Source organism: Oryzias melastigma, linkage group LG11 (genome assembly GCF_002922805.2).
Source record: "Oryzias melastigma strain HK-1 linkage group LG11, ASM292280v2, whole genome shotgun sequence".
NCBI classification, from domain to species: Eukaryota; Metazoa; Chordata; class Actinopteri; order Beloniformes; family Adrianichthyidae; genus Oryzias; species Oryzias melastigma.
Window position 1 is genome coordinate 15,880,617 of NC_050522.1, and position 23,249 is coordinate 15,903,865.

General features: G+C 35.9%; 2 protein-coding genes across 2 annotated transcripts in view; one reads left to right on the forward strand and one right to left on the reverse strand.

Moving 5' to 3' along the window:
* necab1 (N-terminal EF-hand calcium binding protein 1) overlaps positions 1-21,594 on the forward strand; it is a 29,390-nt gene extending 7,796 nt beyond the window's left edge. Inside the window, exons 4-13 of the mRNA XM_024294693.2 lie at positions 2,817-2,842; positions 2,960-3,057; positions 8,635-8,771; positions 12,684-12,805; positions 13,429-13,505; positions 14,481-14,528; positions 16,722-16,834; positions 18,160-18,237; positions 18,602-18,693; positions 19,931-21,594. Coding sequence (XP_024150461.1) covers positions 2,817-2,842; positions 2,960-3,057; positions 8,635-8,771; positions 12,684-12,805; positions 13,429-13,505; positions 14,481-14,528; positions 16,722-16,834; positions 18,160-18,237; positions 18,602-18,693; positions 19,931-19,959 — 820 coding nt within the window. The 3' untranslated portion in view covers positions 19,960-21,594. The remainder of the gene's footprint in view (positions 1-2,816; positions 2,843-2,959; positions 3,058-8,634; positions 8,772-12,683; positions 12,806-13,428; positions 13,506-14,480; positions 14,529-16,721; positions 16,835-18,159; positions 18,238-18,601; positions 18,694-19,930) is intronic.
* The window catches only part of adnp2b (ADNP homeobox 2b), a gene marked incomplete in the record, with an annotated part of 705,870 nt that overhangs the window by 480,832 nt on the left and 201,789 nt on the right, over positions 1-23,249 (reverse strand).

Consider the following 23,249-nt stretch of genomic DNA (forward strand, 5'->3'; position numbering starts at 1 on the left):
AATTTATTTTTAAAACAGATATGCTATGTATATCCTGTAGTAATTTAGGCTTATAGCAGGACATGAATTTGGAACACTAAATCCCTCAGTACCTTCAAATATTTATACAAAAGTGGAGACTTATACTATTTTTATTTAACAGTTAAATATCTGCTTCTAATTTAGAGAAGCTGAAGGCTCTAAATCCCATTCTGCTTTTGGAGAATTTCTCAAAGAAAAGTCAGCTTTTTGAAATTATTAGACAAATATGCCAGAACTTGGTTTAAATTGTATTTAAAATATATTCTAGGACATTTTGGTAAGATTTACTGGCTATAATTCAAACTTGAGAGCAACATATTCATGGTCTAGCTCTTTTATATCTATATGAGACAGGAGGACAATTATTGGTGAAAGCAATTATTCTAAAATACCTCTCTCAGCAACATGTGTTCAACTAATCACTTTCAATAAAAACTCTATCTAAATGTGCATTTTGGGATTCCACATTTAAAACTCGTGCATTCATGTGTAGCTACGCAAGTTTCAACAACTAGTTTCGGGGTCTACTTAATAGAAAGTCAGTTAAAAGTCAAACCAAGTTGACCAATCAGGAACTCGGTTTTTTGGTAGTGATATATAGATGGTGCCAACCGTTTGAAAATTGATCATGGAGGAGAAATAAATAATTGTGGTTTGTACACGACTGGAATTATCAGACCAAGTCGGTCATATGTTGGAATAGAGCTGTGAAAAAAAGTCACCAAGCCTCTTCCAACTGTAGCTGACATGCAATAGCAAACAGTAAAAAAAGAAAAGGAAGGAGAAGCCCCTCCTTGATGGTCCAGTGTGAACAGCGGTTATTTGTGGGTTCAAGAACCCATGTTTAGTGTGTTCTTGAACGTCTCTGTAGCTTAACTTTTCTTGATAAAAAATTAGCTCTGAGGTCTCTGACAGGAGAACTTAATGCCAAAGGAAAACCATCTAGTGTAATTTAGTAGTTTAATATCATTCTCCTGAAATACTTCAATTAAAAATGATCTTATTTGAGTTCAGTAATAAAACAATTCTGTGTTATCTGTATTTATTGTAAACAATATTTGGTTGATAGCATAAAGCATTACGACAGCATCTGTGCATCTTATTGGGTCATTCCAATAAGCTCCTTTTATGCTCATGCGTGTGGTCACAAATTCAAACAAAAATGGTGCAAAAACAACGAAAAAAACAACAAGAAGCTAAAACTTTTAGGATTACTAAATAAATGCAAAAAAAAGAAATGTAAGGGAATGAGGACAAGTGGATTAAACATGCAGCAGCTGTGATCGTTGCAAACTCAGCCCAGCTGTGAGTGATGGGATCTAAAATTAATCTAGATTTTCAAAATAAAACAAGATTTTCTAATGAAAGAACTGCTTTTGCTGAACAAAAAGTAACCAACAACACTGGTTTAGTGAAAAAGGGCTGAGTAAATTTAAAAAGCAAACACAAACTCACAAACCAAAGTCCAAAATCTAAAGATAAATACAATTGTCACTCAGTGTGACACTGAAATTCTGACAGATTCTGTATCTTTGTTTCATTCCTACATCTGCAGTGGCTGATGGGATCTAGATTTGCATTTAACAGTCCTTCTTTGAAACGGAGCGTGATTGCTTCTGCAGTCAAAGAGAACTTCCAGCCTCATCATGATCACTTGATCATCTCTGAATACGATAATTAGCAATGAATATTACAGCGTTATGAGATTTGTAACCCTGCTGTACACGCTTTGAGGAAAAAGACGACACTATCTCCAAATATAATATCAGAAAAAACTGTCGTTAGAACTATGAGACTCATGAACACAGCATAGAAATGTTGAAAAGATGATAAAATTCACAATCATTTTCAATGTTTTCATCAATGCTTGAAATCAACCAGACTGCAGACAGTAATGGAGGTCCTTTTTGTGAAACAAACACAAAAGGAGGCAGAAGATGATGTTTATGCAGAGTAATTTGGAGTCTCAGATTGAACTCGATATTGATCAAAGAATGAGTCACCAAGTCACGGTCTGCCTCCCCGGCTGGCGAGTTGCCTCAGCGGCACCGGAGCTATATACTATTTCTGTTATCACAAAGATGCAGCGCCTGGAAATGGCACACTATTTGTATTCTAGGAACTATTATTATTATATTTTTTGCAATATAAAAGAATCAAAATGTGTTTTTTTCCCCAAGAATAAAAAAAAATAGATATATTGCTATTAAAATGTTTTCTGTGTGGTTTTGCTCATTAATTTATTGCTGATGTTCAGCAATTTAGCTTATTAGACACAGCCTAACAGTGTGTCACATAATTTAGTGTCAAATCCCCAGTTTATTCTCAGTTCTTGGCTGTCCTCTGAGGGATTTTTCCTACCTGCTGCAGCTCCTTACTCACGTGTAAACAACAGAGGAGCTAAGAGAAATTCCCATTTCTGTAAGTGTAAAGAAAGCAATTATTTTATTTCACGTGTCTCCCAAAGCTGGTTGGGTGGCTTATAAAGCCACGAACTTATATAAGAACATAATTTATGCCATTCCGTTTTACTTCATGCTTTACTCCCAGACACACATAAGCAGTTTTTACATCAAAATTCCCCGTCTTACCACTCACCTCTTACAAATCACTCCAGGGGAAAAAAACAACTAAATTATTCATACCGTGTTTTTCTCCCAAACAATTTGTCATCACACTGTGACAAATTTAATAAGGCCGCCCTGACAAAATGATGCAATGATAAAGGATTTGAGGTTGCCTTATTTCACCTTAATACAGCCTGATTTTGATGTTTTTTCCTTTCAATTTTGCAGTAATTTGGACACAGATGAACTCTGTGGTAAGCTGAGTCTTTTTTCAAAATAAAACTATTAGCTTTTTGTTCATTTATCATCCGAACAATCATTTATGTGGCTAAACTCTGCTTGTGTTTTCTTTGTTTCTGTGCATTTGTCAGATTATTTCTCTCAGCACCTGGGTGAATATGAGAAGGTTCTTGCTGCTTTGGAAGACCTGAATATGTCCATACTGAATGCGATGGATAAAACCAAAAAGGTAAGGGAGCAGAAATGGTTTTTTACACCAAATACATGACATTCCAGGTGTTTGACACAAAGTTGCAATTTGTCCTACTGTTGTTCTTGTCAGTGGATATTGATGTGCCTTAATAAAGCAATCACTTTACTGTATTTTATTATTTAATAATTTTTTTTAAAATGACGTATAAGAAGAGCTCTGTAGAACATAATATTTTATATAAATCTATCCAAAAAATTCTCACAATTTTTGACCAATCACCTAATTTCTAAGATCCACTCTGATGAAAATTGTGTTTTTAACATGTTCTTGTGGAATTTTTCTGATTATGGAGGACATATGTAAGGAAATTAAGCTTAAAATGGGCATTTCTGCAGACAAAAAAATGCTGTCTGAAATAGACAAAAAAATCCACTGGGAAGGGCCTAAAGCTCCCCGCTCCACTTCATCCTGATTCATCCCTTTGTAGACAAATAAATCCATGTACGTCTGGGATCTAACACAAAACTGTACGACTGGATAGCTCCAATATTCCTCACCAGTGTAGGTTGGGGTTGTGAGGGGCTGTAAGCTAGTGGGAGAGCTTATAAACAGATGGGACTTACTTTGCGCCAACAGTCCTACCCACAATTCAGAGGTGAATTTCTAATGAACTACTAAAACTACTACTACTACAAGAATTATAATTTACAAAACGACACAGATTTTTCAAATTTTGCCAAAAAAACTGTATAATCATGATTAACCCTTTAACATCTGAGGCGTCGCCATGACGCTTAAACACAAAATCACACAAGATTCCTTCAGAATCTGCTGGAATTGCGTTGCTTGTGTTAAGAATTAAAAGAATACAGTAAATCAAAGAACATAAACACAAGATCTCTGGTGTTAAAGGTTTAAAGGCCAGTGGGAACGCATTTACAACAGATTCAAAGATGATTGGACTGGGATGAAAGGACTTAATGCTTTTGGGCTGGGTTTGCAAATGTTGCTGAACTAATATAAGAGATTTAACATTATTAAATGTAGTGGACCAACAATGAGAAATTCTAAGTTAAATAAGACAACATTCATCCTAAAGAGGGGAATTTTCCACTGAGATTACCCAGAGATCAGAGGGACGGTTTGAAGATGTTTTCATATTGTAACTATAGGTGTAAAATACTTGCACCTTATTAAACTATTAGTTATTGATAGGTTAGTTAATACACAGTAAATGCATCAGTGTGTGTTTATCACTTTAGCAGTCAAACATTTACTGCAATAACTTAACCTGGATGAGTGAGAAATGTCTGAGATGATTTAAAATCTCCTAAAACATACAATGATTTTTTTAAGTCTTTATATTTAATGATTCTTTGATTTGCAGAGAGACGATGTTCATTCAGATCAGAGTTTTTGAAGAAGTAAAACAACTGAGATGCTCATTTTGGAACTTTGTTATGGTTTCAGCCCTTTCCGTCCAAACTCTCTCCGGTGAAGTCAGATAAGGTCAGCAGATGAGTAAATCTGTGATACATTATATATTCATCATGACAGGGCAGAAGCACTTGTGGCTTATATGATGTGACACTTTTGGCTCAACCCTGTCAGCGGGTTGATGGGACAAAATGTACAAAATATAAAAAAGTCGTCTCGTATTTGATCTTTGCAGTATTAAACTTGTATATTTAATCTCTCACATTTCAATGTGAAAAGTTTCTCACAGCTTTTAAGCAGTTGGCTTTGTGTGTCAGTTTTGATTGGATTTGAATTAAAAAGCCATTGATGATGCGTGTTAAACCACAGCACAACAAGCCAAACTGGCCAATCCAGACTGCACCTGCATTATTATAAACTATAAAGGCCTTTTGAACTGTCTCTATGTTGTCCGTTTGATTTTTCTCCAAACTGCGTGAGGTTGAGTCTTTTTCATCAGAGAAGGTAAGAAGATGAAAGGAGAGAAAGCTTTCATTCAACGAGGACAAATCATCGGAGATGTCAGAATGAAATGACACATGAGAGGAGACTTTAGAGAGGCAGTCACACCACAGAGCCTCTTTTTTCACTTTCTAGCAACTTTTCTTCAGTAGTTTCTCATTTGACACTTATTTCACACTCCTCGAAGCTCAAATCACTCCTGAGATCTGCACTGAACTCTTGTCTTGGACATTGTGTGGGAGTCGAAGCCAATATTTGACAGCTGCAGGTTTTTATTGGTTATAAAAGTGACAAAAACAAAGATGCAGTATCAACAGTTTTTTTGGGGGTTTTGGACTAAATTAAAGACAAAGGATTCCAAAATTAATTTTCCATGAGTCATTTATTTTTAAGGGGCCTTTACCATACAAAATCAACATTTTGATCTTTTAAATGTATTATAATGTCCATTCCACACTATAAGCAACACCAAAGCGGTATTTTTGATCCCTCGTGCATTTCTGTGTAATCCTCTAAAAACCTTCGCTCTGATCACCAGTCCCTCCCAACCCAAGAAAACAATGGGGTTCTCACAAGCTGAAGTCACAAATGAGAACAGCCCCTTCCAGGAAGAGTCTGCGCTGCCAGAACTGCCCCTAGGCCAACACTAACACACAATTTCTCTGCTCAGCTAGCGGTGTTCAGCTAGCTTCACCCCTCAACTAGAGTTGTTCAGCCGCTAGCTTCTCTTCTCAGACACTAGCTTCACCTTTCAGCTAGTGGTGTTCAGATGCTAGCTTCACCTCTCAGATGCTAGCTTCACCTCTCAGATGCAAGCTTCGCCTCTCAGCTAGCGGTGTTCAGACGTTAGCTTTACCTCTTAGCTAGTGGTGTTCAGATGCTAGCTTAACCTCTCAGCTAGTGGTGTTCAGATGCTAGCTTAACCTCTCAGCTAGTGGTGTTCAGATGCTAGCTTCTCTCAGCTAGTGGTGTTTAGACGCTCAATGCCCAATGAGGCAAATTTCCTTTGTGATTTTGGGCTATATAAATAAAATTGAATTGAATTGAATTAACGGGGCAGCACCCACAGGCAGCAAAAACCAGAGCCTCAGAGATTGAGCCGTCTTACTTACAAAAACTTACAAAAATAGCTAACACGTCCTGAATAATTGTTTTTTAGTGGGCCAAAGGTAATATGTAATTATTTAAGAAAAGCATGGTATAGGCTCTTTTAAAAATAAAAAAAATAATTTACCTTTTTTAAATAACCCTTTTCCTTTTTCCTTATTCTTAGAAGCCTCTATTTATGCAGACAAGAAGTCAAAATAGCATAAAACTCAGTCTAAAAAACACCTTTATTGTGAATATTTGACCTCAAGAGAAAAAAATATTTTTATTTGAGAATTGGGAGGAGGGTTTAACATTTGAATGCATAGATTCGGTAATGTCACTATAGAAATGCCATCAAACTTTTCTTGCCCCGGTGATGAATCATGAGTGACACACCATGTTTCACCGGCTGGGTGAGGAAGGGGAACAGATGCTGCGTTAGTCACAGACTACGTCTTGTGTTCAGCTGAATATGTATCAGAGTGGGTGGTCTCTGGCTCTGGAATTCGTGGCTGGTTGCATATGTGCACACTCCCAAGGTGTTTGACTCTTCTGCACATACAACTGTGTAGGAATGCTAATGTGGGATAATTATATGCTTATGTGAAGACAAGTGATGGAATGTAAATCAAGGAAGATCCTTTAAATTTAGATGTCAGTGTGTAAAGCATAAACATTACACAAAGTGGAGGCTTTAATAAACAAATGTACATTAAAAATTTATTTTGATGAAAAAACGTTACATTTTATGGTAATTAAGCTTTAGAGTGACTGCAGCCAGTTTCATCCAGTTATTAACACGTTGGTCAACACAAAAGTGTGAAATCTGAGCAGCTCATTTAGGGAGAAAGAGGGATCAAAATGTTTCTAATTGAATCAAAATGTATAAATATTTACATAAATATATGTTTTTTTTTAAATCAAAATCCAAATAGTATTTTTATCTAAAACTCCAGTATTTGTTCGAATCTCTTGTTTTAATTTTTTTTTTAAAGCAGATTGTTGTCACCAAATATCCACACAATAAATCATAACTTTAAAGCCGATTGTTGCAAACATCCACCAAATCACTTTGGCTCCAAAATTACCTTAATTTGGCATCTACTTAAAAGCAAAAACATGAAAAAATTAGTTGTTTTTTTAAAGCTGGAAACAAATATTGGTATAAAAGCATTAATACATTTTTTATGGCCCAAAAATAACATGTTGCAATAGAAGTATTGCTTTTGTTTCTGTTTTGCATGCATTTGTTCGTGAAACAGAGCTCACAATCAAGTTATGTTAATAAAAAGAAAACTTTCCAACACCTTTGTTTTTTCATATGAAAAAATCAGAAGTTAATATCAGACACTTTCAACCAGAAAACAGGAATACACCGCAAGGATTTCAGAAAAAAAAACTGCATCTTTTCACTTCTGTTTTTACAGCTAAATGTCTCTCTTTCTTCTTTTCTTTTTTTTTTTTTTTACAGTGCAGAATATAAAAGAAAGCAACTGTGATTTCAGCTCTTGTGCACAGCTGGATATTCAAGTAGAATATTTGATGCAAGGCACTAAACAAAGCTCTAATTTTATTCATGGCTCTCCCTAAAAATAAAAGCAATAATATAATTTTTAACTTCAAAATGAAATAATTTTTACCAGCCTGCAGATTGGACCCACACTAGTCAGACTGTTAGAGTTTGACCTTTACAGTGTCATCATGACTCATTCTCAGTCTGAGTGAAAGCATATTCATGTGCAGATATGTCTGTTCTTGAACTGGAAGATAATAGCCATCACTAATAAAAATTGCAACAATTTTTGTCAGTAGTTTTATTTTTCTGTGTGTCCACTTTCAGTCTTGCACACATTTATGCATTATTCATTTTCTAATCCAACTCCTATTGGCAGTCATTTTCCAACCTTTCATGAAAACAGAGTGTTCAGAACTGTGGGAACAGGTGCACACAGTAAAGCCTGCAGTGCCAGGCATCCCATCGCTCCGCTTTGATTTGATCCAAACACTTAGCTTTCACGCTTTGCTGGAAACAATACAAAGAAATACCTCCAAAAGATCTCCGAGAGATTGGTTTTCCCCTCTAAATCTGCCTTTTTAACACCACGATTAAAGGCATCTTTTACTCAGTAAATTTGTATTGCTCTAACCATAATACACGTCATCTGATGTACTTTTTGTTTGTATAAAATCATCAAATGAATGCTACAGTTTAGCTTTGAAAAAAAAAAATATTTCTGTTTTAAAAAGTGCTAAAAGCTGTGTTGAAGGTAATTCATTTGGCTTTATGTTTTCCCTGTGGTGACCCCTGAGGAGAGCAATCAAAAGGAAAATAACAATTTGGCTTCATGGTTTTGTTGTTTCAATGTTTCCAGTCAATTGATTTCTATTCAAAAGCATAAAAATGACAAATTTTAAATTTAATTTTGTATGAGATTTATTTGTTAAGTGGACTTTTCTAATAAAAACATGTATTGTTGTTTTAAATATTAGATTTTTTTTTTTATTTATTGCACCTTTTAAGTGCAACGTCTCACAGCTCTGGTTCCGCCCACTCAAACTTGTCCTCCTCCTTACCTTGATTGACAGGATTATCAGGAGTCCACCCACCTGGAGCAGTTTGTGACCCGTTTCTTGTTGAAGGAGACGACCAATCAGCTTCATTCCCTTCAGAGCTCGCTGGAGTGCGCCATGGAAACCACGGCTGAGCAGACTCGCCAGGAGAAGTAAGAGCGAGTCCGTCTGGTTCACATGTTCACAAACAGAACTAAAACATGAGTCAAATTTGTGGTTCTACTCATTGTTAATTAATTAAAACCTCGTGTTTTACAACTGAACTATGATTTTATTCCAGTGTGCAGTTTTTTTGCTGTCTATTTGTTATCTTCAAAAGATGTGTTCCTACCAAGAAGATTGTAATGTTTCATAATTTATGAGATTTTTAAATATTTTGGGGTTTTTATCCATGTGCATGACATTTTTTTAAGGCAGGCCAAAGATGAAGGGAAAGGCAGTCAACTAAATCCAAATTTTATATTTTGCAGTTTAGATCAGGAAGTTTTTGGGAAAAAAACTTGCCAAATTTATGAGCTTTGACACTCATCTATTATTCAGAAAGTCACTGATTGAGCTAAAATATGTTAGATTAAAAACTGTATATGGTGGTCTGTGGATCAAATCTACTGTACTACAAAACAGTAAACTTCAAATTGAGAGTTTTTCTTAAAGTCATTTTTTATTTGAAATGATTTTCAATCTGATTTAAAGCTCCACTCCGATCATATTTAGATCTATTTTCAAAGATAATTATGATAATGCATTTTTAGTTAAAATAATAATATGAAAAAAAATAGTTTTTTTAGGACATAGTTTCTGCAGAGCAGCATTAGTTCATTAGGAATTTACCTCTAAGTGGTGGGTGGGATTGTTGGCAAAGAGTAAGCCCACCCCCACTTCCCATCACCCATCTGTTAACACCCTCTCCTGGTATCTAGAACTTGTTTCTTTCAATATTTTTTTAAACTGCTGTTCAATTATTATTTATCTCTGCAAGACAAGTCCATAGTCAAATTATTAGCGTGCTCAGAAAGGTACTGAGCTATAATGAGCACTGACATGCTCTCTGAGGAGTGAACCACTGATGAGGTCTGTCTGTCACTCTCCAGTTCTTGATCAGTCCTGGTTTTATGCAGAATCGCTGGTTATTATCGTGGTTTATTAGCGTTGCAGTGGAAACAATTCAAAGAATTTCTGTTTGTGTGTGTTCAGACATGTACATGCACCTGGGTGTAATCTCAGCACTCACTGAACAATAACTGCTTTCAAAAGACAGCTCTTTTCTAGAATTCTGTCAAGCCCATTTGATATATTTATGACTCACATCTTTACTGGACTAATGGTTGAAATTATTTGAGCCTTAATATAACTACAGTCTAACATTGATGCATTTGGGCTTTGCTTAATAATTGCAGAAGCGCTTTTCTGTCTTGATTAAGGTCTAAAGAGCTCTACAGTCACAACTCTGCTGCAACACTGCACCAACTGTAACCCCCACGAGAATCGTGGGGTTCAGTGTTTTGGGTACCAAACCTGTGACCTTCCAATCAGAGGTGGACTACTCCACCTCCATCACAACAACTTTTTATGAGATCCGTCACTCATTTTTGATTTTTCATCCTCAGTACAGCTTCATCCTGACTTTGACAGTTTGGCAGCTGGTTTTTACAATCACTACATCTGTCACGCCAGTCTGTCAATACCCCTCATTCATGAATTTAATTAAAAATGTGGATTTATCTTAAAATGCATTTAGTAAAAAATAGATCTGTCTGTTTTTAGCTTTCTTTCTTTTAAAATAGGCTTTTCAGTTCTCCTACAGTTCCATATGTTTTTTTATCCCTGTCTGCTAAACTGGGTCAACACTGAGCGACGGCATCCTCAGTCAATGCTGTCTTGACTTTCCTCTGCTCGTTTCATCATTCTTCTTCTCTTAAGCCTTTTTGCTGCATATTGTAGAAACTGACTCACTTGTAGATTATAAAAACCCACCCTTCAGTTCTTATTTTAGGCATCAAGAGGTAAAAGTTATACAAGACTTTAGCACTTGAAAAAACGACACCACATTTTTCATCCAGGTGGGTGGAGAAACGCTTTCAAAGGTTCCTTGATCCTTAGATTTTACTTTTTGTTTTTAAATCAAAGCAATTCATATTATGTATATTAATTTGGATTTTTTTTCAGCCTTAAAATCCTATCATAGTTAGATTATTAGAAACAAATCTTTATTAACAATTTGCAAGCAACACTATCTATTTATCTTATTTGAATTTCAAAATAAATACTAATATCTGATTATTTCATATACACAGAATATGTGTATTTGTGTAAATATGTTTTAATCACACTTTTCAAATATAAGTGACGTTTTGCAACACTTTTGGCTTTGCCAAAGTTGCTTTTTTTCAAACCCAATAATTTCAAAGCTCTCAAATAGTATCATAATTAGTTATGATATTTTTTTAGGGCTTATTTTGCATAACATAATTGTTTTTTTCAAGTTATTGATCATATTAAACTATCTCAACTATTTTAAATGTGATATTCCCAATACCCTTTCTACAATCTTTAATTGGTCTATTTTAAAAGCGTTCACAGTGATCTTTTGATCATTTTTTATTTTTTAATTTTCAATTTTTTTAAATTACAAAAGCAGGTGTCGTTTTCTGGGTCATAGTTTCTGCAGAGCAGCAAGAGTTCATTAGAAATTCCCTTCTAAAGGACTGGAGCGGAGGAAACTCACCCATACTTTACGTCATCCTCTTTCCTTCTAGCTTACAGCCCCTCACAACCCAACCTAACATTACTGGTGCAACAAAAATGGTGATTAATATTGGAACTATCCAGCCGTGCAGTTTTGAGCCAGATATCAGCTCAGGTGAGGAAGACAAACACGTTCATAGATCTAATGCAAGTGGATGGATAAGAATGGAACGGAACACCCAGCGTATTTTCTATGTAACAAATAAGCTTTTATTCAACCGGATTTTTGTGTCTGCTCCTGATTCATAACTATTTGAATAAAGAAATACTCAAAAATGCAAATTTATGCTTAATATTCTTACTATGTGTCCTCCGCCGTAAGAAAAATGCCACAAAACACCAAAAACACAATTTTCATTGGAGTGAATCTTTAATGCAATTGCACAATTTGCCATAATAATCAAATTTTCCCCTTTTTTATTGTTGTCATTGGCTTTTTTTTATTGTTTTCCCCCATCTCTTGGTCAGATGAAGCTTTGACCTTTTTTTCTGCTTTTTATCTGATTCTGTATCGGTTTCCTCAGCCTCACTGCTGTTGCGTTTCACTCAAGCACTGGAGGCTTGGCACTGTACTGTGCCTCTGTTAGAGCTACCTTACCCGACTGGATGACAAGAATATCACCCTGGCAACATGGCTCTCAGTCACTTTCACAGGCATATCTGAGTGAGGAACTTCAGTGCAAATGAGGCCACTGTCTGAATGCCAGAGCTTGTAGAGTCTAATGTCTTTTTTTTCCTTTTCCTCACCTTGAGATAAAATGAAAAATAACCACACCATGCACCCCAAAAAAGATCAGAAGATGGGATTTGCAAAGTACCTTTGATCTAAATATGCACACACATTTTTCTTTTTTTTAATGCAGGCAGACACAGTGTTCCCCACAGAATCCCTGCAGTCTTTTCAAAGAATGGGAACGAACAACTTGACAGCGCTAAGATAAATTTTAGGTGATGTCACCCTGTGGGTGCATGCACCTTGTCACTGGCATTAGCATCCCTGCCAGCTCAACACGACATGCAGTGAGGACAACCTCAAGCTGGCTGAATTTAGTCTCAGCTGCCACAACTCGGCGTGAGACTTCTGTCTTCACTCACCTGGGTGCCATTTTACGTTGTGAAAAGGGGGAAATCATGCAAACTGTACTGTCACATCGTCATCGTACAGCAGCCGTAAACATCACTCGGCTCAAGCATTTGATACAAGCGGGAGACTGCAGCGAGAGTCAGAATTCACTTAAAAAAATAAAAATAAAATGAGCATTTCTTGCTTTTTTTTTCTTATTTTAAAAAAGGCCAATGTACTTGTGTTGTCATTTCAGACAGGGGCCAGTGAAGCCAGACATTCTGTCCATCCAGCTGTCGGGTCGCCGCTCCAATCGAAGGCTGCAGAGGAACAACAGCCTTTCCCCCAACAACCCTCTTCTCAGTCTTGTTAATTCAGGTGGCTTGTTTTCCATGTTTGAGAGCAAAATTGAATGACAAAAATCAAATTTTATAGGGGTGTAAGAGAATATCGATTCAGTGAAATATCGCAATACTTTATTCGGTGATACATGTATTGATTTGAAATGCTACCAAGGCGATATTTACTTAATTATTTATAACCAAATATGTAGTTCAGTCTTATTTTTGTTTTCCAACTAAATGTTTCTTAAATTACCAAAAAAAAAAAAAAGCGCCATCGGTAAAAGCAATTTGTTAATGAGATACAGTTCTTAATGTTCTGACCGTTAAATAATTTGTATTTTTTACTTTACTTTTACAAAAAATAAATTAATATTCATGTAATTCTTAGCTCATAATTAAAAAAAAGCCAAATATTGTCTAATACTGTCTTGGGATAAATCGAGATAAGTATTGCGATATTTATCATAGACTCTTCCCACCTCATTTTATTTTTAATGCTTTTTTTTAGTGAGTAGCTTAAAATAAATACATTTCTGTAAACTTCAACAGTATAAAAAATAGGTTTAACTCTCTTTCATCTTCCTACAACTCACTATTACAGTTTCTCTTCCTCTATCAGATTCATCCCCGTGTGTGTTTTACCTGTTTTTCCTGCAGGTGTTTATGATGAAGATGGTCTGTGGACAGTCCAGGTCAACAGGCTGCAGAAGCTAATCGACCGTCTAGAACAAAAGGTTATCTGACCTTTTTCCTCAGCCTTTTTTTTTTCCTTTCAATATTTTTCAAACCTTTCTGTCTCACACAGCTGCTCGTTTTAATCGTCCTCTCAACTTTACCTCCAAATTGTGCATAGGAGGTTCATAAATATAGCTGCAAATAAATCCTGCGGGAGATGCGGAGGCAAAGTGCATGCATACGAAGGAAATGTCAGACTTGCACACAGCTGTTCGCTTTAATGTAATAAGGAAAAAAAATAATTGGCATAAGGGAAAAGCAACAGCAAAAAAGAAAGAAAAAAAAGCATGTTTTTGTTATTCATATGTTTTCTCTGAGCAGAGTTGTTCCACTAAATTATAATCCAATTTAGTTCTAACAAAAAGCAGTGCTGGCATAAGCGGACATGGAGAGTAAATGGAGCACTGATAGAAAATATGCTTTTAGCCAGCTGAGAGCTGGTTCTGCAACCTTACAGCTGAAGGCTCTGCCTCCATCTGGTATATAGAAAACGTTAAATCCCCATTACTCCTTTGCAGAGCCAAGGTTCAGCTGCTGGCCATACTTCTCTCTCCAACACTCAGTCATTGCTTTCTCCTGTGGGGCTGAGAGATGTAAGAAGTCAGTCAGTGACTTTAACATACTTTCTGACCCCAACCTGATTTCCCTTTGGTCTGTCAGTGCCTGTTAGCTACACGCTCCCAGATAAGCAGCAGAAGATGGATGGATAGACAAATCTATTAATAGGAGGGACGCAAACATTTAACATTTTGGAGGGTAGCTTGTAAAGTGAGAGAAACTGGAAGAGTTTAATAGATTTCTGCATCTTCTTCAGTTCTCAGTTCAGTTTTATGCTTTTTGCAGCCAGCTGTCCCTTGAAATTTTTATCGGCACTTGACAGACTGTGACTAAAAGGAAGCTTGCTGTGGGAATTCAGAAGTCTGCGGTGCATTAATAAAAGGGAGATCTGTTGTTAATTTTCTCTTGCGTTGCAGGAGATCCGCATGGAGCCGGTGGAGGAGGAGGTCCTGGAGAGCAAATCGGTTGGTTTCTACTGACTTCTGTCTGCTACTATTCAGTTGTTTTACCGTGGTCACCTTTCTGCGCGCATGTTCTCACATGATGGTGTGCGCACAGACAAGAGGGCAAGCCTCTAATAAGCAGGAGGTGGTTGTCATAGCAACAGCAGGACTTAAAGTTGTCCTCTGAGTTTTCTCACCCTTTTCTCACTCTTTGTTTTTAGGGCTCAATATTCAATTACAGGGAGTCGGTGATGGCAAACTTGTTTGTATAAATCCACAATCAATGGTTTAGATCTTTGCGATAGCTTTGATTGTGCAGAGCGGAAATTCAAATCTTCACAGGCTTGCGTCAGGTTGCATTCACCACCGAGGGGCACACACCGAAACAAAAACATCTCATTTCACTCTGATTATTAAATATTAGGAGTAATGAGGTCTGCTGCAAGATCCTGGAGCCCAAGATGACAGCTTCTCTGGCCAGATGCATAAACCATGAGTGTGCATTTTCCTGCACACAAATTGGTATTTATGAGGAATAAATATGTGATGAGAATGTGAGCTCCTCATTTATTCTTCAGAAACTGCATTATTGGAAAGCTGTCAGCTGTTTGTGGGAAGCTAAAGCTGGAAAACAGATTTCAGAGGTGAACCAAAAATACAGATAAAATATCATATTTGTGTTTTATTGTAGATTAAAATAATAATAAATAATGAGCAAGAAATATCATCCATGGGAATAAACCCTCAGGACGCTCCAGGAAAGAGAATGTCAGTTAAAATCACATATCAGAAAATATACAATATATTATATATTTTATAAATTGTGTATTATGTGTTTTGTCCTTTCCTGGAAAAGTAGTTAGATCAATTATCATCTCTATTGATTGAGAGTAGAGGAAATGAAGGCTACCATATTGATTCTGATTAGTGCACCTTCTTTTTATTGCAATAATTAATCTTTTTCTCTACATTTATTTTCATCTCTGCTTTTTGTTTTGTTTTAAGTTTAACATTTTTTATTCTTTTAAACTCCAAAGCATAAGATTATACATTTATTTTCAGTAAAAATAATTTATTATTTGCTGTTAGAATGATTGTCAAATGTGCTTTGAAAATAGGAAATAAAAAGCTAAAAAATACAGATTAAGGTTATGATTTAAATGTGGGTCTTGCAACAAGAAAAAATCAGCTTAAAACAAAGTTTCTGTGGAGCCCTTCAAGGGACATTAAAGTTAAAAAAGAATTTGAGCTGGTTTTACGCTGTGCATGAAGAAGAAAAATACAAGCGCAGTGCACCAGTAAATCAAATTAAAACACACATCTCAAATCATGCATCAGTATTCTTTTTTTTATTTAATGTCCCTTTAGGGGCTCCATAGGTTTCTATTTTTGCTCATATTGTATGTGTTTTTATCATAAAACAATATAACGTTTTATATTTTATGCCTTTTTTTTCATACAAATTACCTTAATGAGCCCAAACTGACTTTTTCACATGAGTATGAGATGCTGTTTTCTTGCTTAAATTTTAATTTGATGTAAATGTCAGTGTGTAATTATCAATTAACATGTAATTGGCTTAATGATGTGTTGCCGGGGATAAATTGTTTACTGAAAAACTGATTAGGATCCTAAACATAAGCCTGATGTTTGAATGTATGATTTTGGTTTTACTGTGTTTACGTGTGAAAATAGCCGCAGAGTGAGGATCCTGAGGCTTTTTATCAGTCAAAACCATGAACGCTGTTTCCATCACTTCACTGCAGACGGCCTTGACTTGCATTCACATGCACTGGCCTCATCCTCATTACCACACACAGTGTGTACCTCAGGGCCGGCAGGCAGATCATTTGCTTCCTGCGCTCATAATCCATGTGCTTGTCAACAGTTCGTCATTAGCCACAGGAAATTAGCTGTAGGTTGTTTGCTGTCACACCAGTTTTTTCACCTGTTGTCAACACCTCTGACCATGAAGATGTTACACCTTCCCTCTCCGCTAAGGCGAAAATAAATCACCAAACATTGTTTACGTTGGCAATAAATGTCATCCAAAGAATGAGATTTTATTTTTCCTAATAGTCTCATCTCACTGGTTTTTAGAGCATTTAAGGAACAGAAAAATATCTGTCTGTGCATGTCCAGAGAGTCCACCAGACTGTCTTCATACCAGAAGCAACTTCTGACCTTTTGAACGTGTGCTTTTTGTCTCTGCAGCACATCCTAATAGTCCAGAGGCAACTCACAGTGCTGGAGGAGGAACTGGATGAGTTCCGTTTGGCTCTCAGACAATACATGGAGTGCGCTTGTGCCCAGACTGGATGTCTACAGTCAGTTCACATTCTCTTTCATTATTTTAGATTTGTATTTTTTGATTATATAGTTAGGCTTTCTAAAGTATATCCTAGCTATCTTCGTGTACAGCAACCTGTTCCCTGTATAGGTTACCACTTCATCACAGGTAATCTAAAAATGTACTCTAGCAAGAGTAGTTTTACTTCAAAATATTACTATTGTAAAAGGAAAAGAAAAACTGCTCATTCACAAAATATGTCTTCATAATTGTTATTTCGTATTATGTTAAAAAATGGAAAATAAACATTTGATTTATTTATAGAGTGTTCTCAGGCTGGACACATTTGGTTTGTTTAAAAGTGAACCAGAGTTCGTTCCCCCCGATAATCCAATTTTCAGTCTGGATACACCCAAGCTGACCCTGGTCCAGGACCAGGAACCGCTCTCAGATCCATCCTTTGAGGTAATTTCGTTTCATTTCCAATGAGACAGAGCTTCAGTTTGCTCTGAGTTTTCTCAGTCTGAATAGACTCCATGCTCGGAGTGGGACAACTGGACCAAAACAGCCACCGTAGTCAGTCATTATGAGACGTAAACAGAATAGCCTTAGTCTCAAATGTATAGATTCAGTCAAACAAAATCAAAAAATAAAATGCAAATTCTGATATTTCTAGAGATTGACAGAATATATTCATTGAACTGATTAAAATATATATTTTTGTTCACTGGCAACAAGATTTTCACTGATCTGTATATTAAAATGGGGCTGCATTATATTGGACGTTTTCAAACTGATGGCTGATACTGCAAACATCCTATCCTCCTAAACCTGACCCAAAGACTTCAATACTCAAAAAGAAAGTACATGATATTTAATTCAAGTCTTATCAAAAACTACAATCAAGCAAGAACTTAAATGTAAGGGACTGTTTTGTTCACTTCAACTCAGTTCTATATACGAAAATAAACATATTTACTACTGCTGCCAATAAAAATAGACATTTAAACCAAAAAAAATCTATTTTTACTATAATTTTTAATATCTAATTTATCATCTAGAGATGTTTCCTGGAGAAAACCAAAGGCATGATGTGCTGTGGATTTAAGAGTTTCAATATCATTTGTTACCAAAAAAGTTCAGATGTCTTTGTTTTTGATGTTTTCTCATTGCTGCTCTGTGATCACATGAACTAATAGATGTGATTTGGACTAAAGGATGAAGTTAAATGCTTTCAATCCACGTCTTTTGTAAACAATGAGCGGGAGGGAAAAGGAGGCCGTGTTTGGGGACGTCTTGTAGCGCTCTAATTAATGACTGCATGACTTGTGCTCCTTTTTTTTCTCCTTTTGCATTTGGCAGCATCGCAGTTCAACGGCTGGCAAATGAATCACGCTTCATTCTCTATGAGTTCTGGGAACACAACAACGTGTGGAAGAAGTAAGCGTATGCCTGACTCACATGCAGCCGGATTAACAGACCGTGACTTCACATAAATTTTAAATTAATTACTTTTTGTTCCAAAACAACTTTATGGGAATAGATGCCAGGAGAATTAATATTTCAATGCCCTAGTTATACTTGTATTTAGTTGTTCATAATTCCAATCATATTTTAAAAATAATAATAAAAAAACAGTAACATCGTTTCATTTTTGGATAACATTTTTGGTAAAAGAAGTAACCTTCTCTACCTCAGTAAAATGTTCAGAGAGGTAGTAAAACTGCAAATCAGTCACACTTTCTTATCAAGTTAAGTTGGAGAAATGATCAAAGAAATGATCAAGCTGTCCTCTATTTTCCAGTCACCTACAGACAAACTACAGTAAAACCTTTCAGCGGGGGAATGTAGACTTCCTGGAAACTCCGGAGACCATAACCACCATGCTTGTTCCAGGTAAGATACATAATAAAAACTGTTTTTGAGGTATTTTTGAAAAAAAAAAATGCTTAAAATGGCATTTCTGAGTATTTGTTTATTCAAATTGTTGTGAAACAGAAGCAGGCAAAAATGTTTAAAAAATCTTGTAGGCGTGACTTAGAAGCTACTACGGAAAGACACAAGCTCCTGCTTTGCTCCACTCTGATGCATCCGCTAAATAGATCCATGAACATTTTTGTTTTCCCTGTTCAAGCTGGCATCATTCTCAAAACTATGAAGTGATCATTGTGCCACCATATTGCAAGCAAAAGTCACAGTTTTGATCAAAATGTTCTAAATTGCAAACTAAATGTAAAGTGTTAAGAATTTAGCCTAATAATTTGCAAATGAAATATTTAATATTTGCTTTAAAAAAAATTGCATTAAAAAAAACGTTTGTATTTGCAGCACAAATATTTTTAGATGTGTTGTGCCTCATCTCACTTTTGTTAATTTTGCATTCAAAACAGAAACTTGTGAACCAAAATCAAAGATAGTGCAAAAGCGAGATGAGGCACAATGCATCTAAAATCATTTGTGCTGCCAACACAAAAAATTTGATATCAAAATTGTGACTTTTGCTTCAAATATAGTGGCATAAAAATCACTCCATACAAAACTGTACAGCTGTGTAGGTCTGATATTGTTGTAAAAGACTGTAAGCTAGCACTAGAGTGCGTAAACAGATGAGTGATGGGAAGTGAGGGTGGGGTTGCTCCACTCCAACTGTCCTGCCCACAACTCCAGAAGTGAAATTCTAATGAACTACTTCTCTACAAAAACTATGTCCTAGAAAACTACAGATTTTTTTATTTTTATTATTTTGGCTAAACATAATATAATCATAATTAAAAGATGACGGGGAACGCTTTCACAATAGACCAAAAGATGACGGGAGTGGGACTTTAAAAAGTGTCACAACACGCAGAGTTATCCAGATTTTACATTTTTTTGACAATTTATTAATTTTAGTTAAAAAAACCCATCAGAATTAGCCACAATAAAGAGGAAATAGTATCTGGAAATCTAACTGTCACATAGCTACTTAAACGTAGCCTAATTCCAATGCATGTAATTGTTCACACGTATATAGGTAAATATATGCTTTGCAGTAGCAGGATTAGCATATAAAAGGCTGTTTGAATGTTTTGCTGCCCTATTTTAAACCTGGGGGTGGAGTTGCTCCTGTCAACCCTTCTGATTTCCTCTGTAGCGTCGTGGTGGGTCCTCAACAACAACTGAGGGAAGAGCAGCTGATCGTCACTGATGGGTGTGAGGAGCAGTCAGTCACCTGTCAGCCCGTCAGGAGGTCCAGAGCAGCACGTCACACAGACTCGCACACTAACTCAACACAACTTGTGAAGTCATGGTGATTAGTACTTATTACCTCCATGTTCCTTCATAGTTTGGTGGTAGCTGAGACAGCCCCGTAGGTCTTCTTTTTACCCCCACATTTCTAGACGATGCTGTGTCGTTGCCAAAAGGAACACAGTTGAGAGTGATGACCCGATGTAGACACTGTACTTTGACGTGGCTACGACTCCATCTGCAGTCCAGGGATGTTCACAACAGAGGGGGCGTACGTGTGTGCAGTTTTAAAGTGCAACTTCCAGGTTAAAAACACCAGCAAAACCATGAGGGAAACCAAAATACATGTCATTTTAAGGGAAAATGGAAGAAGATTTACATTTTTGGCCAAATATTTGAAAAGAAAAAAAAGGGATGTATTTATAAAATATTTACAATATTTAAAGGTATTTTATATCTAGTTTATGAAGCCCCTTAAGGGACATTGAAGTAAAAAATAAATACATTTAATGTTTTTTTTCCAAAAATTGAAGTGAAAAAAAAATGCTAACTGGTGTGCACCAGATACTATATGAATAGTATAATACAGATAAAACATGATCCCCTGAAGGAACATCGAAGTATAAAAAAAACTTAAGTAAAAGAAAAAACATTTCTAAAGAAAAAAAAATCTGGTTATTATCTGGTTCTCACTAGATATTGACCAGAATTTTTTTTCTTATATTTTCTAAAAAAAAAAAAAAAATCTGGTTATTATCTGGTGCACACCAGACACTATCTGGATATTATCTGGTCTGCAGAAAGTTTCTAAAAAAATTTTTTTAACTTCTATTTTATTTTTACTCAGATGTCCCTTAGTTCAGGGGCTCCATATTTGCTAAAATTCCATAACTAAATTTTAAATTTTAGATGTTTATAACTCCAATACTTTATTCTTGTGCTTTAAAGCCATTAGAGATTCAGGTAATATATTATATGATGACGAAAAACAGCAATTTACATAAGTCAAATATAATACACCAATCGGTTTAGGTTAGCAAGCTGCATAAAAGCTTTAATTAAGCCTAAGCTGCTTTACTCTTTACTTTCTCTTGTGTTTTATTAAGAAATAAATACGATTACGTTACACTTTTCATCTGTGTTATACAAAACAGCATAAAATCAGTAATTTAAATATTGGTAATCTGTGTTTATCTTGGCTGGTTAAAGTTAACTGGAAAGTTGCTCTTTAGTGGAACTGTGGGGTTTTCTTTGAAACTATAAGTATTTTAGCCTCACAGTTTAGTTATTGGGGTTAATATTAGTATTATGTTAGAATCAAAGAGGATTTGTGTTTACTTGTGACTATCATCTTTTTATGAAGACACCAGAAAAATCCATTCAGTAAATGTTTGTACGCACAAAGACTCAAAAGGGTTTTTGGAGAAAAGGTCAGACTCAGAATAGAAGTATTGACCGTAGCAGCTTGAGGGAGCTCGTGAACCATAACACTGCAGTTTCTGTACTTTATGTGTCAAAATGAAATTAAATTATGAAATAAAGCTTTTATTGTTGTGGATCTGATGTAAATTTGTGTTTTTGGATTTACTCCTTAATAAATATGAGTGTGAATTCTGCATTGTCATTAAAGCTGTTTACTGGCAGATGCTTTAGGCCAATTATCAAGATCTCGCTCACCCTGGAGTGAGCGCCTGGTGGTCGAACCTTCACCTACGGGGTCTGCTTGCTGCTCCGATTCCCTCTTTAGCCAACATTATGTTCGAGCATAAGTCGCCCACGAGCACACCTGGCATCTTCATGACCCTCTCGGCTGCAGCTCACTGACCAAATTTGCAGTCGTGACATCTGACCTGATGCCTTATGCTCTGGACACTCTGGACTGAGCCGTCGGCTGATCCCCAATCTCCGGTGACTTGAATTAGATGGGCGGAAAACAATCCAGAAAGGCCTGACAGGCCCAAACATATAATGAGAACATCTGCCAGGAGAATCTGTCACCCTTTGCTTAAGAGGAGCCACTTAAGGTGGTTCGAGAATACCAGCCGGACACTGGAAACACCGGGCAGACAACGATCACATCTTCTAGACCTCTCTGCTGACCCATGAGCCCAATCCCAAATAAACATAGATAATAGGTCTATCCACAAATCATGTGCTGCATGACTTTGATGCTGTAATTTTTTTAACATCAGCAACAAATTTAAATCTCCAGGAAAGTATATGAAACGCTGTTCATCCAGCAAAGACACATGATAATACTTCCACCGCCGTGCTTAAATGTCAAGCTTTCTTTGAAATAGCAATCCTTGCCTCTTTATTTAAATTGTGATAACCAAGAAACAATATGAGGTATTTATATTAAAGAAAAAATGCTAAACTTTTATCGAGTTATGCCCTAATTTTGCAGCAGTTTTCTCTTTCTAAACACTTTCAATGTCAAGAATAATTTTAGTTTCTTTTTTTTTACTTTCATAATTTTCAGTATCTTCTCTTCAGATAATAACATCCTATTTGTGTCTGTCATAAAGAAAGAACATATTTCTGTTTTTCAAGTAATTCAGCACACTAGTGTCACTTATGGACATTTTAAATGATTTTTGGACAGGAATCGAAATGTTTAAAAAAAACTATTTTTTTCTAATGTTTTGGGTCTTGGCTCAAGTATATTATTATTTTAAATAGTTTATCTGATGAGTGAATCATCTTATTTTTTTATGTTTTTCCTAATTGCAGTATTTTATCACTGTAGTGGTGCAGCTTAAACGTTTTTCTATAACAAGAAAAAAAATATGGAGTTTTGTTAAATTTCAGCTTGAAAGCACAATATTAAATCTAACTTTTAAGCGTTTTTTTAAAAAGTGTAGAAACCTCATATACTTCAAACATCTGGCTCTTCTACCCCTCCATTGTGGCTCTCTGGTCACAATAAAATACAAAGCGTTTAGCTTGAAAAAGTAACTGGAAAGTTAAGTTTAAAAAAAAAAAAGGAAAATAACCCATCGCTCTGCAAGCCTCCAAAGCACAGTGGCCAGTGGTTCAATAATCAAGAACTAAACATTTAGCCAAATTCCAGTGTTTAAATCTGCCTAATGGATCAAAAAATACAATTAGCTCTGTTTTAATTTCATATATATTAGATTGATTAATTTCTGGCTAAGAAACACCAGAAATGTTCATACATTTTTTTTTCATTGCTGACATCACACTAACTACCACGAGATTTG